Source organism: Lissotriton helveticus, chromosome 1_1, assembly GCF_964261635.1.
Source record: "Lissotriton helveticus chromosome 1_1, aLisHel1.1, whole genome shotgun sequence".
NCBI classification, from domain to species: domain Eukaryota; kingdom Metazoa; phylum Chordata; class Amphibia; order Caudata; family Salamandridae; genus Lissotriton; species Lissotriton helveticus.
The window spans coordinates 1,863,345,076-1,863,362,613 of NC_136057.1; the positions used below are offsets into that span (position 1 = coordinate 1,863,345,076).

The 17,538-nt window shown below is 45.4% G+C and overlaps 1 protein-coding gene across 12 annotated transcripts in view; it reads right to left on the bottom strand.

Moving 5' to 3' along the window:
• RC3H1 (ring finger and CCCH-type domains 1) overlaps positions 1-17,538 on the bottom strand; it is an 885,277-nt gene that overhangs the window by 345,049 nt on the left and 522,690 nt on the right. For all 12 annotated transcript variants that reach the window (XM_078641742.1, XM_078641721.1, XM_078641675.1 and 9 more), the window contains one exon: positions 14,813-14,977. In XM_078641742.1, the coding sequence (XP_078497868.1) occupies positions 14,813-14,977 (165 nt within the window). The remainder of the gene's footprint in view (positions 1-14,812; positions 14,978-17,538) is intronic.

The following is a 17,538-nucleotide window of genomic DNA, read 5'->3' on the forward strand; positions in this document are numbered from 1 at the left end:
TGTGTTGGCAATTCTCCATATGTTGGCTGCTTGTGACGCTGTTCTTTTAGCAGGTGTGTTTAAGAATTTTGATTCCTTTTCAGGCGGTGGAGCATCGCCTGAGATTTGAGAGTTAGCCCTTTTCCTGGCGCTGGAGACCACTAAGGAATCTAAAGGAAGCTGGCCTTTAATGTATGCAAGATCAGTTGGGGCAGCTTTGTACTTTTTTTCTATCTTGAGGTTAATGACTCTAGCCCTTACTGGGTCTTTAAAGACTTCAGGAGCGTGTTTAATTACTTCTTTAAACATTGGGAGAATTGAGGTGGACCTTTGAGATGTTGCAAAAGTGTACACGAGGAAGTCTTCTTCTATAGGGTCTGTATGTAGATTTACCCTGTGGTATTCTGCAGCCCTGTGTATAAGCTGAGTGAATCCCATAGTGTCCTCTGGAGGGGATGGTCTAGATGGGTAGACCACCTCCTGTGGTACATTAGGAACAACTGGTGTGCCATAATTTTCCAATGGGTCATTAGGGATGTAAGGATGACTAGGTTAACCTAGAGGTTCATCATCCCCTTTGTCACCAGTGGTGCCTTCATCATCTGGAGGTGGAGGAGACTGTGAGGTTACTGGGGATGGGATAGGAGAGATGTATAGTGGAGGAGGAGGTGGAGAAGGAATCCTTAAAGGACAAGTAGCAATGTCTTTTTTTTTTTAAGGAATTGGAGGTGGTGTAGGTTTGTCCATTTTTCTTTTGTTGGAAGGACTAATTCTAAGATGACCTGTTTCTGGGTCTATTTCTAGAGTTTTTTAGGGAGGATTGGGTCGAAAAAGCTCCTCCTCTGGGGTTTGTTCTGGGTGCCTTTTTTTTCGGTTCTGCATGCTTGAGTAGCACCGTTTTTGGGATTGTATTATACTCCTTAGGTTTGGAATCCGTTTTCTTGGGTTCCGAAGGTTTGCTTGAGGTCTTTGGAACCGGTTACTTGGTCGTTTCCGATGATTTTTTCGGATCGGAAGTTTGTGTGCTAGGTGTCTTTGGTACCAGTTTTTTTTTCAGTTTCAATGATTTTTTCTGATCCGTAGGTTCAGTGTCTGTAGATTTCGGTGCTGAATGCGCAGATGTGGAACCATGTTTCGGTGCGGACGAAGACAATGGTTTGTCTTTTATTGTCAGTGCAGAGGATGGGGTTTCGGCACCTACGATAGGCTGGCTCGACCCAGAGTAGCCTGAAGGCTTATATGTCGACTTCTTTGCAGGGCCCTAAGGCGGGCGTGGGAAGTTTTATCCTGGTGTGCAACTATGCCCGGAGGTGAAGGTGTTACCGAAGCCTTTGAATGGATGGGTCGGGGGCGAGGGGTCGATGTCAGTACTACGTTATTAGCGGCTTTGGGGTAGGGAGATCTACTGGGCTAAGGTGAATTAATGTGATTTAGAGGAGTTTAGGCAGCGCTAAAAGATGTGGTAGATGCACGGTTACGACATAACCGTGTAATCTCTTGGTTGTCTGGTTATTTTAGGAGCTAACTATGTTCTCCCCCCTTTAAAAAGTCCAACAAAATGGCATCTAGCCGGGGTCTGAAGCCTTCTACGCTCCTCAAGACGGACGCGTAGCCTACAGAGAGAAACAAAAAACAGTGCCCCTTTCTACTGCAACACCCCTGATTTCTCTTCTCTGTGAACTTCTACTAATCCAGTCCTCGATCCAGTCCTCGATCCAGTCCTTCTGACCATTCCTTAGTCTGGAGCTCCCCCTAAAGGCCTTACCCTGAATTTCGCCCCTCATTGTTTTTCCTATTTGACCAATTCCGGAGTTCGGACTGGAGTGACAGTATCCTGCAATGTTGAGCTAATGATATCTGCCTGTCCACGCTCCCCCTGATACACACAGCTGCAGCCTCGAAAGACCCTGAACCCCTCATTGCTAAATTTAAGTTGAGTCTGCCCCTTATTTTCTCTTGCCAAATTGACCTAAGCCTCACCTTTATTGTCACTGTTTACAAGCATCTGCCCCCCAATCAGCCCTGATTTACTGTAGTGTATTGTTTGATGTGTGATTTATGATGTGCCTAATTCTCAATGCCACCATTCGCAAGATGTAGGTGTTTAGGTCTCGCGAACTATCGATGCGCGCATGCGCATCGAGCGGAGCGAGAATTCAAGCGGCGAAAACATCATGAAACCACCAGCTTTTTGCTGGCGTTTTCATGGCGTTTTCAAGCAGTTCATGTGAACCACGTGAGCAACATGCACGCGCATTCACGGCCAGGGCTTCTCCTCCCCTAATTATTCATGGCCGGCCGTACTTTCAGTTTCCCGCTTTTCCTCCCCTAATCATTCATTCCCGGCCGCTCACAGCACATCAAAGGGCTTCGCCCAGCGTGCGCTCTGCATTCTCTCCCCAGCCAGCTTCCCCCAGGCCGTGTTCCCTCATCCCTCGCACCCCCTCCTCCTTCAGGCCCCCACCATTTGCTTCCATTTGTTTTTGCTTGTTTTTAAATGTCTTCCGTCCCCTTTCTTGCCTTCCTTCCTATTCCAAACATTATTCCCTCGGTTCCCGCGTTTCTTTTTCTTTCTTCCGTCGTCCCCTCCCATCCATCCGTACTCCCTAGCTTGCTTGCTCTCAGCCTTACTTCCCCGACTCCCTCCTATCATCCCTCCCGCTTTTATATCGTCTGGTGATTTCGTTTTGCGTATCCAGTGTTAACTTCAATATGTTTTGTTAATAACATAGCATAGTAAATCCGACGCTCAAGTCGGTGAATACTGGTGGTGTGTTGGGGGGGTCGTCACAATACCTTTCATTACATCGTCGCCTTTCGAAATGAAGACTACAGTACCGGAGTGCAAGAAAGCAGGGAAACGAACTAGTTACAGACTCCCTTGCTTCTTACGCCACAGAGCCACGCCGCGCGCCGCTGGTGCGCCATGTCCAAGCCAGAGTTGTAAGACTAGCCAAAGACGCACAACTCCAGCATTTCTTCCTTCGCTGCGTGCCTGGCTGTGCACGCCAGGGGCGCGCGCATGCTGCAAGACGGCTACACGAACATGTCCAGTCATAGCAGACGCAAGTGACGGTCTTTTTGGTGTATTCTGGGACTTGTTGTTTTGCCGTTCACGATAGTTGATAAAACGCACGAAGCAGACGGTGGGCTGCTCATACGAAATCCATACTACAGACCAAAGGAAAGTATAATTGCCACTGGCTCCAGAGCCGGCCCTTGCTCCAACAGCGCCATCGCCACTGCTAGTTAATGAAGCGAGGCAGCAGCCCGTTCTCACTGGCTGGCTAGCTATATTAAAGCAGCGGCAAGCCTCGAATATACATCGCCACGGTAGAAGGAAACTGGTTTGCAGTAAGTTTTTATCGTCTAGCCCGCCCATGCGAGATACCGCACAGCCCGGCTGCCTCACACAGCCAATTAAAACGGAGGACATTCTTCCAAGTCAGATTGTGCTTCTCGTATTAAAAAGAATAAAAAACAAGCATTGGCATAGCCAATAGGTATCGCTTGTGGGACCTTATAAGTATTTAGTTACAAGGATATTGTGCTGCCAAACAAAATACTTATAAGGTCCCACAAGCGAGACCTATTGGCTATGCCAATGCTTGTTTTAACGTTATAATTGTACCTCTCCACTGCTGTGAGTGTCCTGAGTGTCCAGCTCTTTGTACCTAAGTTCCCCTAATATGGCTGCATTGATTCCAAATGAGGGTGTATGCCCCCTGGCCCCCTTTTCCTCTCTGTGATAAGCCCCCCTACTTGGCACTGGCAAGGCTGTTGCATCCGAGCTTGTGGATTTTTTCTCCCTACCTTCCCTTACGCTGGTGCTTACCCTGACTGCCGTGTTTCAATAGATGTGGAAACTCCGACTGCTGCCTTTCAATCTGCGGAGACTCCCTTACCCTAGCCCCCCCCTACCAGCCTCATTCCTTTGTCCTTTCTTACTTATTGCCCTAGCCTCCTCATACCCTCCTCACTCTCTCGTCCTCCACTCCTCCCTTCCCTTTTCCCCTCCTCTCCTACTACCGCCAGCTTCACCCCCCTTCACCTCCCTCTCCTTCCTCAGCCTGCCACACCCCCTTTTACCTCCCTCTCTTCCCTCTTAGTGCCTCCTACTCACAACCCTACTATGCCTCCCCTGCATCTATCCAATCACGGCCAAACTCTTGGTCCATTCTCTACCCCCATAATCTCTCAAAATACGCCCAAAAAAATTCAAACACAACCTTCTCATCCTGAACCCTGAAACACTCATCGTTGACAACTACTACAGCCTCACCTCCCCTATTATTACCAACTACATTTTCTATTCCAAACTCCCCTCTAAATGGAAAAGCACTTTTCTACAATCTCTCCCAGTCACGAAGTGCCTCAAAATCCCCCATGGCCACAAACTATCCACGACTCCCTCTCCTACCTTTCCTGGGGAAATCAACTTCTCCATTTTTAAAACCGGAAACATCCTCATCCAAGCTGCCGTTACCCACCTCAACACCTTTGACTTTCACTTCAGATCACTGACAATCCAACTTCACAAGTCCGCCAATAACCTTCCCCCTCTCATCCTTTGTCCTCCTCTTTAACCCCTCTCTCATCCTATACTCCCATCAGCAGACATGCCCACGTCCAACAATGCCTTACAATTGTTGACCATCCAACTTCACAATTCCACCAACAACCTTCCCCCCTCTCATCCTTTGCCCTCCACTTTAACCCCTCTCCCTTATCCTCTACTCCCCTCTGCAGACATGTCCACGTCCAACAATGCCATTCAATTGCTGACCATGTCCACGTCCAACAATGCCATACAATTGTTGACCTCCACCCCCCGCTTAGCCCTCTGGCCCTTCCTACTCCCACGGTCCCTCCTCTTCCCCAGGTCCTCCCTACTCCCCGCAGCTCCCAATCCCCCACACACGCGACCTGCCCTCCCTCACACCTCACTCCCCACGCCACGTGTGCTAACCCCCACCACCTTACGGACTCTCCGTGCCCTTCCCCTCCTCCTCTGACCCCACCCTTTTCCTCCTCTTCTAAACCCATCCTCTTCCCCCCCCCGAAACTCATTGCACCCACCACCCCGAACCGTCTCGCACTCTATTCCAGAATAGCCCCTACACCTCCTCCCCTAGACCCATTCTCTCTCCCTTTGAAAATCATAACTCCCACCATCCCGACCCGCCCTTCACCCTACTTCCGAACAATCCTGCCCCTCCTTCACCTCCTTCACCCTTTATGGCCATATACCCACCTTCCCCTCCATGCCTCTCCTCTTGCCCTACTATGAACACCCCATGCCGCTCCCTCCACCTTCTCCAATTTCCCACCTTAGTCTTATAACTAACTCTCTTGGCAACATTGAACGCATTCTCGACACTCTCTCTAGAGATCTCGCTCATCTTAGATCTGATTTCTATTCCCGCAAAAACTGAGCCCTCCCACTCCGGATAAACTCCACTCACACCAGACATATTAATCCCACTACCCCCAAACCATTTTGCACAACTCTTCTACACTGCCGCGCACACAGACCTCTCCGCACCGCCTGCCCCCTCTCACCTATGGAGATCCTAGACCTCTGCAAATCCTACCCTCCCTGCTCACCCACTAATATCCAGCCTCCCCTTGTCTCCAGCATCCCTGTCATATTGGGGACAAGCCGAACTCCCCGCTCACCTAGCTCACCTAGGCCACCTCCCCAACTCACCTCCATCCACTCCCTTCCACTCCCCAAAACTCCCCCTAAACCTCTTTCCTGCATGCTTGTCAATTGTCGGTCCGCTGTTCGACATGCCATTGAAATCTCTGAAACTATTCTTAGTGAATCCATCGACATCGCGTTCCTAACGGAAACCTGGCTCAATGACCACTCAACAAGCATCCTTGACCTCCTCGCCCCTACGGGCTACTCTATTCACAGAAAAGACCGGCCCATCCGAAAAGACGGTGGTGTTGCCATCATCTTCAAAGAGAAATTACAACTTTCCCTTGTCAATAACACTAACTACTCCGCTCTTGAATACCTCGAAGCTGAACTCAAATTTCACGGCTCCCAACCCATTCGCCTTCACAACATATATAACCCTCCCGGCAATACACATCCCTTCGTTGATGAGCTATCCGACCTTCTTACACAATCGTCACTTTCCAACTCCCAAAACATTTTCCTGGGAGACCTCAACCTCCATTGGAATGAGACCAATAACCCCTCTATCACCCTCCTATCCAACCTTCTCGAGATCAATAACCTCGAGCAACTTTGTAAATCTTCGACCCATTCCAAAGGAGCAATCCTAGATGCCATAATTACAAGCAAAGAACTAGCTCTCCTATCCAACATCGTTCCCATCGACTGGTCCGACCATCATCTCATTCTGTTCTCTGCTCATAGGTAGTATTTGAGTAGATCTTTGTGTCTAATAAGAAATCCTCCTCAATGGCATCAGAGTGCATTGGAACTCCGTGGTAAAGTGCAGATCTATTTAATAAATGATTGAACCCAATACTATCTTCTGGAGGGGAAGGTTTTGTTGGGTAGTATTGAGGGTCAGGGATGTCTGGTGCATTATTTGGTTGGAAATTATATGCATCATCGTCTTTGGCATATTCTGGGTTGACATCCTCATCCTCATTTAAAGGGTATGTATGTGACTCTGGTACATCACCCCCCCCCCCCCACCTAAGTCATACTCTTCGTCAGTGTGGTGTGATGATGCAGGAGATTGAGCAGGGGAAGGTATAGGCTCAATATATGGAGTGATAGGAGAGGAAGAAGGTGAAGGAGAGGAAGGGTGCATTGGAGAAGTTGCACAATCCTTTTTGGCAGGAACCACAGTTGGAAGTGGTGTGTCTGCTGGTCTCTTTTTGTGTGGAATTGCTTCCACATGTCCAGTTTTTGGATTGATATAGACCTTTTTCTGCTTTGGATCTGGTCTAAATAGATCTTCCTCTTGTATAATCCTCTTCGGCGTCGATTTCTTAGTTGCCGATAGTGGTCCTTTAGTGTTTTTTGCCTTAGGAGGAGTGATTGAGTCCTGTGGCAATTTCTTCGGTGCCGAAGGTGGTTTAGGCTTGTCTGTATCAGGCCTTGTGGTCTTTGGTACCGTTATCGAAGATTTCGGCGTGGAGACAGGTTTTGTTGGGCCTGCAGCGCCGGAGTCTATCTTCCCGTCTTTGTTTTTGGAACCGGATGGTTTCGGAGTCGAAGCTTTCGGTTCCGTTACTGTTTTTGGTTTCGGCACCGATGTCTGTTTAGGTTTGGGTGCCGAAGAGTCTTTGGGAGCCGAAGGGCGTGTTAGCTTTGGTGCCGAAGAGTCCTTCGGTGTCGAAGGATGTTTCGGTGCCAATGGAGGAGGTGGTATTGGCATATGTGTTTTTTTCGGTGCCGAGGCACCGGAAAGCGTAGTCTTTTTCCTCGGAGCCGAGCCCGAAGGCGGGGCGTCGGAGGGTAAATTTCGGTCTCGACTGGGCCCCATGGGTGTAGTGCTGACCGTTGCCTTTGGTTTGGGCAGTGTCTGTTGATCAGGGGCAGAGGTACTCAAGGGTTGTCGAGATGGAATCGAATCGTCCGAGTCATCTGCTCCCGATATGATCTGGAGATCAGGCGAGTCTGCCTCGGCGACGAGCAGAGCCACGTCCTCGGAGATATCTTCGAGTGGGTTCTCTTCCTCGGAGACGTCTTCTTCGACGATCTCCTCCTCAAAGATGGCCTCCGGTGCTGGCGCTGATCTCCTCATCTCGTGTCGACGGGCCCTCCGATCCCGAATGGTCTTTTTCGATCGGAAGGAGGCACAGGCTGTGCAGGTCGACTCGTCGTGTTCTGGCGAGAGACAGAGGTTGCAAACCTCGTGATGGTCGCTATGAGGGAATTTTGCTCGACATACCGGGCATCTCTTGAATGGAGTTCTGTCCATGGCGTAGGCCGTACGGCGCCGATAGGCCCAACGGCCCGCGTCGACGCACCGGGATGTAGTTGTGATGTCGAAAGGTTTATTCAATGTCGAAAGTTGGTTTTCTTAAGTTTTCGCTTAGAAAATGTCAAAAAGTGTCTTTTCTAGCCGGAGCGGAAAACTTTCACCCGAACCCAGTGGCGGAAAAAAACAATCTGAGGATGGAGTCGATGACCATGCGCAGTATTGTCCAAGGGAGGAATCACCTATCTCGTGACTACAAAGACTTCTTCCAAGAAGACAACAACCTGCAATCATCCGAGCCCAACACCAGGTGGCAATCTATTGCTAAGTGTACAATCTGCAGCTCATATGCCTCGAACAAAAGGGAAATGACGTCATCACGCCGACTAGGCTCTCTAATGGCTCCGGTGACATCAGCGAGGTCGCGAGCGGAGCTGCACCTCTGTGACGTCGTCCTCGTCGGCGTAGAGAGTTACAAAAATTTTCAAATGCTGCTGGCGCAGGGGATATTCACAAGGTGAGGAAACCACTCGCAGATGAATCCATCAGAAATTGACTTATCTGTAATTCAACAAACTGTATTTGAACCTGCATTCAACTGTAAAACACTGCATAAGATTTTGCAAAGTATTTATTTCACTTACCTGCACCAGGCTTGGCTCTAGAAATAAATGAACTAAATAATATTTTTGATACAAACAAATTGGTCGGAGTGTAGTCTTTGAGTGTGTGACATCATTTGCTGCCTGTGTGTACAACAAATGCTTAACACTACCCTCTGATAAGGCCTTACTGCTTGCCCAAACTACCACAAATGGAGAGTAAGGTGCTATCTACTTTTACCTCTGCCTACCTTTGGGGTTCCACTGGACCTCATTTTTATATAGTATATACAGAGCCAGCTTCCTACAGCAGGCGATGCAGGTCCGCCAGGATTCGGAGTCTTTCGAGTCGGTTTCTTCTGGACAGGTCTGCTGTCCTCTGGAGGTTGGAGTCTTTATTGAAGGCAGCAGTCCTCCCAGGGGTTTTGGACGTTGTTGTTGCAAGACAGGTCAAAGGGTCTTCGAAGCTGGAGACAGGCTGGTAGTTGTCTTGTGGATTCTGCTGCAGAGTCTCTTAGGTCGTCGCGGATCTGGGGTCGAGGGAGCCACCTAAATACTAAATTTAGGAGGGGTTTTAGGGGAGTAGCAAGTAGGACCGACGGTCACCTAACCAGGGGTGACCACATCCTCTGTTATGCCACCCACCTATGGGAGGGGGCATACATCTAGCTCTGATTGGAGGGGTCCTCCGCCCCATCCTCAAGATGGCGGGGACTGACAGTGTGCTTCTCTCCGCTTCCCCCCATCTCAGGGTTGGGGTTGGCAGAGGTAGGCACAGCTCCTAAAATTAATTTCCCCCCTGACGGTTTCCCAACCCAAAGCTAATAGCAGAAGCTAGGATTTGCATTACAAAGATGGAATTCCACAGAAAACCAAGCAGAATCCTTAATAAACCAGAAGATGTTGAATTTTCTGAACAAATTCACTCAAACTAAACAATTTCAGTCAAAAACTGAAGAGCTCAAGCTCCAGGATCCGCACAGAAGGAGCCGGAAAAAAGAACTGACCCAACTGCCACCTGTGGTGCATCTTGGGAGCAGGGGGTCGCCTTCAGATCTTAAAGGCACGGTACCCCTACTCTAATGCCTTAAAGGTCTTTCTTTGCTTTCTTTATACTCTACTGCAGCCTACTGGCAAATGCCTGCAATTACAGGTTTTCCTATGGCAAAAAAGCATTGTTTTAGGCAAATGTTTACTGCTCTCTTTCTTCCTTAGGAGCTGGGAGAGTACAACTGTGTGTATGCTAATTTATGTAATTTTTCAGCAAGTTTGCCAGTTTGGAAATGTTCTAGGCTGCAAATATATGTTTACACATATGTATACATATATATATTTATATATATTTTCTATATGCTCCGGGATCCCGCACATGGGCGGGGATTATTCATAGATTATGACTATTGATGAGTATCACCGGGATGAGAACCAGGAGACCAGAAGCCCAGCTCCCATAGCAGTGTGGCCTGCTTGCCAGCAGCCACCAACCAAAGGCCCCCTGCCTCTCATTGGATAACATTGGGCCTAACTACCTCTGCACCTGGCTGCCCCTGTGCCGCAGAGGGTGTACCAACTGTACCTCCCTGACCATGGGCGACCCCTGAGCCTATGCCCAGAACCTAACTCTGCCAGTCGAGTACTTACCCAAAAGCTGATAACTCTCTTTCTTCCATAGGGTAACATTGACTTGTTTCACTTGGAAATTCTTTTAAGTGTGGAGTTTTGAAACTTTAAAATATCCATCTAAAATCAGCCGAATCACGAAAACGAAAATACTAACCTGTTATCAGGAGAGATCCCAGTGCTGGATCTTGGTGCCCAGCATTGACCCTTAAAAGTAATTATAACTGCACTTACCGGTAACTTGAATTTCCTTCCATAGGATAACATTGCCTGGCTTTACTGAAAAAGTTTCCAAGTGTCGATTTTTGAAACTTACAAATATTGGTTAAAAATCGCCTGTATGACCTAAACACATTCTTTCAATTGTTTACAGGAGATGCACCAGTGCTGGATCCAGGATCCAACACTGAGTAAGAAAAAGTAACGATAACACTACTTACCTGCTAAGTGAATTTCCTCCCATAGAACAACATTGGTGATTCTATGTGAAAAAGTTTCTAAAGTGTCAACTTTTAAAATACAATAATATTCCTTAAAAATCACAACTGTTACCAAAACACTTTTACTCAACTGTTTACAGGAGATGTCCCAGTACTGAATCTAGGATCCAGACCTGTGGTTAGAAAAGTAAACCATAAAGTAATTATTTGCATTTAACTAGAAATTCCCATTGAGCTCAATGTCAGATTGTGTTTCAAATTGTGTTGCCTATTACAACAACTGTAACTACTGTACTTAAAAGTCTATTGCCTATTTGAAAAGTATTTAACTACAGTAACTCATTCTGAGAAAGTATATTTTGATACCTATTGTTGGTTCAAAAATAAAACTATATATTTTTTATACAAACCATTAGCCTAGAGTTCGGTTCTTGAGTGTGTGAGACCATTTGCTGAGTGTGTACAACAAATGCTTTACACTGACCTCTGATACTGCCTTACTGCTCGAACAAGCTACCACTTTAGAGAGTAAGGTTATATCTAACTTGAGCCTCTGCCAAACCTCCTGGGACTGTGGACTCCCTACACACTGTACCTTACTTTGTTCCAGTATATACAGAGCCACTTTCTTACACACAGCCATGCAGGCGGCAAAGGCAGTGGTGTGGTCACACAATAATATAAAAACCTCCACGGCATCTTTAGTAATTAAGTTTCCTTTTCTTTCCTTATTCTAACAGACCCCTGACGAAGGGGCCTCAGCCCCGGAATGCATTGGGTTTTTTCAATATATTGTTTTGTGAAACATGTATTCATGACATAATGATATGACTGTTTTTACTCAAGAATGATTGCATAAATATGTATGAATATTTACTGAAAACTTTGATGAACTACTGATAAAGTTGTTTTGAAAACGTTCAATTGGATAATTTGAGCTTTTTGTAGTGCGCACTAGAACCCTGGTGACCTTGCGGTACCAGGCCATACACATTTGATTTACACAGTCAGCAGGCACTGATCTAGCGCAGCACACCTACCGAACAAACAATTAAGTTGCATTAAAACGAGTGCAATACCCACATCTATTCATTTTTGATGCACCACCAGGTTAGTCACACAGTTTAGGTGGGCTACCTAATGTACTCCACGAAAAAAAGGATTACACCATTTTGATCTTGGTGGAATTAAGAACTCTGGACAGGGTTATACCCACTCCCCACAGAAGTGTCAGATAGAGGGTGTTGTGACCCAAAAGGTAAGTATCACATTAGCTACTACCCTTCACACCCCTAAATTCGGCATTTAGTGGCCCCTGACACCAAGAACTCCGATACGACTGACTCCAAAAGAAGAGGGACAAAGAAGAGCTGACGAATGCGAGAACAGAGGAATAGCTGTGGACTTTGGCACCAAATGCTGTCTGCAAGCTCCTCTCCCGACAATTGCCCAGACCTGACTCGTCCTGCAGCTGTGCTAGTTTCAAAAGCCGCGGAAGGCAGTCAGCACTTCGCCAACCAGGCAGCATCTCTCTTGAAGTGAAGAAGCTACTTCCCGGCAGCCACCGACCGCAACCTCTGGTACACCAATCTGATGACCACCGGATCCACAGATGCAGCAGCCACCCAGGAAGAGGTTGCTGTGTTCCAGTGGGTCAGATCCGTCTCCCCACCACTTATGCCAGGACCACTAGGAATTGACCTACACCAATACCCAAGGTACTGGAGCTTGTTACAAACACAAAGGCTTGTTTAGTGTACACTTCTAGCACCACTACCACCAAATCCGGCCTGCATGTCAAGTGACTCCACCAGAGGCCAACTCCACACCAGATGTCTTTTTGATGTATTTCGTCTCTCTTCTGCAGGTGCAGAGAATTCTATGAGCTGCCGGACAAAACACCAATGCACCCGGGCCCTCTAACCCAAGTCCATTGAAACCAACAGTGTCTCTGTGGCCCAATGACCCCCAAGAGAGGAGTCCCCCTTTGGGCTCTTCCAGACTTGCCCCCCAGCACCCACTTGTAGTCTCTTTCTTACGGAATTTTTTCCCATTCACTACAGTGTGTAGCGTCAAAGGCTCCCACAACAGAAAGCATTCTCTGCACACGGACATCCCAGAGCAGGTAAAACTGAACTCTGTTTCTAGGACCTAGGACCCTACACACCTTAAGTCCAGAAGACAGTCCTGTAGGTTGTTTGCAAATTACCCTAAGCAGTGAATGTTTCTCCATTAGGATAACATGACAGCTTTCGAGGCTCATGCCTCAAATCCGACAGCTGTCATTTTCTACTGTCAAATTTGATAACGTCTAAAGAAATTACCCGATTACGAAGTTCTTGGTGTCAGAAATTCTATTTTTCTAAATTGGTCTAGAGTTTCTTGAGTGTGTGTCTCATTTATTGACTGTGTGTGTATAACAAATGCTTTATACTACCCCCGATAAGCCTAAACAGCTCACTCACACTACCACATGAGAGAGCATTTGTAATTAATGTAATCCCTGTAAGTCAATAACGTTGTCTGGACTTTCTATATAGTGTACCTCATTTTTTAACACTATATAACAAGCCAGCTTCCTACATCTATTTAACATCTTGATGGTCTAAGGATGTGTTTGTAAGGAGGCCCTTTAGATGAGTGGGAGAAATTTGCCAATTTGTAAACTAACGTTTAAGGACTAGCTGCATATCCTTGTACTAATTTGCATATGAAACCGCTCTACTGTTCTCCATGGGCATCTGCTTTTATGATGCCATTATATTTATATGAACTTTCTGCATTTCTAGATGCTGTAAATGGACTATTATGTCACGTTCATTCACTTTATGGTAATTGCTCCAACATCTACTTGGAACTGTATTATTGTAAAAACAAAATATATAAACATCAACTTGGTCTCATAGTAGACATCAGTGCATTATAGGCTAGGCTATTTAATTCAGGCTACTTAAAAACGTGGAAGATGGGTGCCTAAGTGACAGTGTGTGACAAACTAATTATTGCATTTTATTTCGCCATCCGATATTTCCTTTACTTCCACTTCCTTATCAACCTTGCTCTGAGCTGGTCTTGTAGATGAACTTTGAAATTCAAGGTAATTCAGTCATGTTGGATATATGCTCACTTAACTGCTTCACTGTGTTTTAGTACTACTCATTCGATTTTGACTAAACAATTAGTTCACTGAATCCTGTGTAGTTGAAATGAATATTACTTTTGTCTTTCTTTACATAAACACAAGTTATAATCACACTAGTTCTTGCATATAACACAGATTAAAAGGAAAGGGCTATGTACCCTACAATGTTTTTAATACGTTTTTTTTACCTCGTCAACTAAACATGGATAGTGGCAGTGTGTTTTGATTTCATTACTGTTTGGTTGTTTGTCTTTCTTTTTTAAATAAAACTTTACGTTTTTACCGACATGTAGCTGGCAAATTCAACGTATTTTGACCATGTTATGCAAAAAATTGCTTTGCAGCTGTATTTGTTTTTATTAAAATGGAAATTATTAGTGGTAAAATAAAAACAACAAAAAAAACATAAGTTGTAGTTTCCATTTGATATATCCAAGATAACGCAAAGGGCCTTCAGGAGGGAAAAAAACTCATTGCCAAGTAGTAGCTAGGCTATAGTTTTATATATTCAATCTAGAAATGCCTTTCACTAATCGTCCTGCTTTGTTTTCAGATATAAATGCCAGAGGAGACTTGGCGCATGGCTGACAATATATGGAGTTATAAACTGTATGATTACACAAACTGAAAATATCTGGACTATGACATATAAAGAAAATGCTACAAAATGTTTAAGACATTTCTGCTGTGGCATACACCTCTATGAAGAAAGAAATGGAAAGATTTGAGGTGACAAAGTATTGCAGTGAAATGGACCACAGAAGTTCAAATTCAGGTCACTGGCAAGAAAAAGGGAGGACGAAAGGCGCAAGTTGAAAGGGATGGCGTACCAAAGATGGGCGATTTCATGCAACTATGCCAGGCAAGTGTGTAACCTACAGACCACAGGCACATCTGGGTTCAGCCAACTCGGTAATTTATATTTTCAAAGCGATTATGAGTGTTAATTGCACATATATGATAAAAGAGGTATTTTGCACAAGTTCACCTATTGTATGGAGAAGGGACGGACTGAAGTATGATGGTAAGAACGGAATGACTGATGTAAACAACCAGAAAAGTCATGAAAACAAATCTCAGACAGATCAAAGAGAAACAGATGAATTAAAATACCTCATCAGGGTGGAAGGGGTGAGGCAATGTTGGTGATGGGGCAAAAGGAGGTGGGGAGATGACCTTCCTCTCCTCTAGCTGGGCCATTATCTCTTTCCGGCGTCGGTGGAGGTCATCCAAACTGGGATGGGGCTGGGAGGGTGGTGGCAAGCGACTGTAGGGCTCCTGAAATAGAAAGGGAAGGCAAAATTAACTACCAATCAGACTTTTAATACTGCACCATGCAATAGCCACAAAGCCAGGGAGTGTCCTTTACAAAAGAGAATTATTATTAGGGGTGGACAAGTGTCCATCTCAAAAGATAAGCAACCACCTTCTAGGTGTCACATAAATTAAAACTAAATAAACCTATGTTAAATCCATGGTAAAGTGACATGAACCAGTCAGGTTTGAATCAAAGGGAGTCTGTAAATTATTTAAGCAGTGAATACAAGGTAGAATGTCACACAACACAATCAAATTCAACAACCTATTTTAAAATAAAGAGAACATTTGTATAACCAAAAGTCCCACCAAAAAGACAAATATCCAATAATGCATACCTGAAATATGAATTTTAAAAGATTTTAGTTAAAATAGTACCAATGATAGTCTAAGAAATGTAGAAGGCATAGGCGCGATTTGACTCCAACTATAATAGAGCTCTTGTCAAATGCAACAAGTGCATTGGTCCCATTGAAAGTCCGGAAATCAGAAAAGTTCAAAAACGTTTTTAATTCCAAAAGCAAAGGAAAATGCTACTTACCACTATGCATCTGTTCTTGGCATATAGAGCTGCAGAGTCGTACACTTTGCATTAGATCGCCACCTGGTGTTGGGCTTGGATGATTGCAGGTCGTTGTCTTCTTGGAGAAGTCTTTGTAGTCACGAGATAGGTAACTCCTCCCTTGGACAATACTGCGCATGGGCATCGGCTCCATCCTTAGATTGTTTTTCGCGATGGGAAATGATGGAGTTAGTAGAAGTAAAGAAAAAAGGATGTCCATGCGTGTGCAAAAACTGGAACGGATACAAGTCCCGGGCAGGCGGGAGGGCATGTACGACTCTGCAGCTCTACATGCCAAGAACAGAAGCATACTGGTAAGTAGCATTTTCCGTTCGAGGCATATGAGCTGCAGATCGTACACTTTGCATCGATTGTGCAGCAGTGTCTCCCCTAGCGGTGGTCGCTTGTATCCGTTGCAGTGGTTTGAAAGAGTGCTCTAAGGACAGCTTGGCCTACTGCAGCTTGCTGCCTGGCTTGCACATCAACACAATAGTGTTTAGTAAAAATGTGTGGTGTAGACCATGTTGCTGCCTTGCATATGTCCTCTAGTGGTATGTTTCCTAAGAAAGCCATAGATGCTCCTAGTTTGAGAGTGGAGTGCGTTCTTGGAGCAACTGTTAGTGTACGTTTAGCTTTTTGATAGCATATTTGTATACACTTTACAATCCACCTTGCAATCCCACCTTTAGAGACGGGGTTGCCTTTGTGTGGAGGAGAGAAAGATACAAACAATTGTTTTGTCTTTCTAAAGGATTTAGTCCTATCTATATAGTATAACAGAGCTCTTTTAACATCTAATGTGTGTAAAGCCCTTTCTGCTACAGAGTCTGGGTTTTGGAAAAACACAGGTAACTCTACAGATTGGTTTAGGTGAAAAGGAGTGATGACCTTTGGAAGAAATTTTGGATTAGGTCTAAGAACCACTTTATTAGGATGTATTTGAAAAAAATGGTTCTTGTATAGTGAAAGCTTGCATTTCACTTACTCTTCTGAGAGAAGTAATGGCAACAAGGAAAGCTGTTTTACATGTTAGGAATTGCAGTTCACATTTATGTAGAGGCTCGAAAGGGGGTCCCATGAGTCTTGTAAAGACAATGTTCAGGTTCCATACAGGAGAAGGTGGCAACCCGGATGGGATTATTCGTTTTAATCCTTCCATGAATGCTTTAACTGCAGGTACTTTGAAAAGAGATAGATGTTGCCTGTTTTGCAAATAGGCTGCAATTGCTGCAAGATGCAAGCGTATGGAAGAATAAGCCAAATTAGACCTTTGTAGGTGTAAAAGGTAACAAATGATATTTTGGATGGAAGCATCTAGTGGATCAATGTGATTATTTTTGCAATATATTGCGAATCTTTTCCATTTAGCGGCATAACACGCTCTAGTAGTGGGTTTTCTAGCCTCTTTAATGATGTTCATACAGTCTGGTGGTATGTTTAGATAACCAAACTGTAAGACTTCAGAAGCCAGATCGCCAAATTTAGTTGGTGTGGGTCTGGGTGTCTGAGTTCTCCATGGTTCTGTGTTAACAGGGAAGGTGTGAGCTGTAACTTTTGATGTGGAACCAGAGAGAGGTCTAGTAGTGTGGTGAACCACGGCTGGCGTGCCCATGTGGGAGCTACTAGTATCAATTTGAGAGACTGTTGTCTGAGCTTGTGCACTACTAATGGATTGAGTGGGAGAGGCGGAAAAGCGTACACAAATATGCCTGACCAATTCATCCATATCGCATTGCCTTCGGACTGTAGGTGTGGAAACCTGGTGGCGAAGGTTGGGCATTTTGCATTTTCGTGGGTGGCAAACAGATCTATGTGTGGATGCCCACACATTTGGAAGAATGGTTGAAGAACTTGTGGATGTAGTTCCCATTCGTGAATCTGTTGTGACTGTCGACTTAACAGATCTGCTATCTGATTGTGAACTCCTGGAAGTTGTTCTGCTAGCAGATGTACGTTTTGA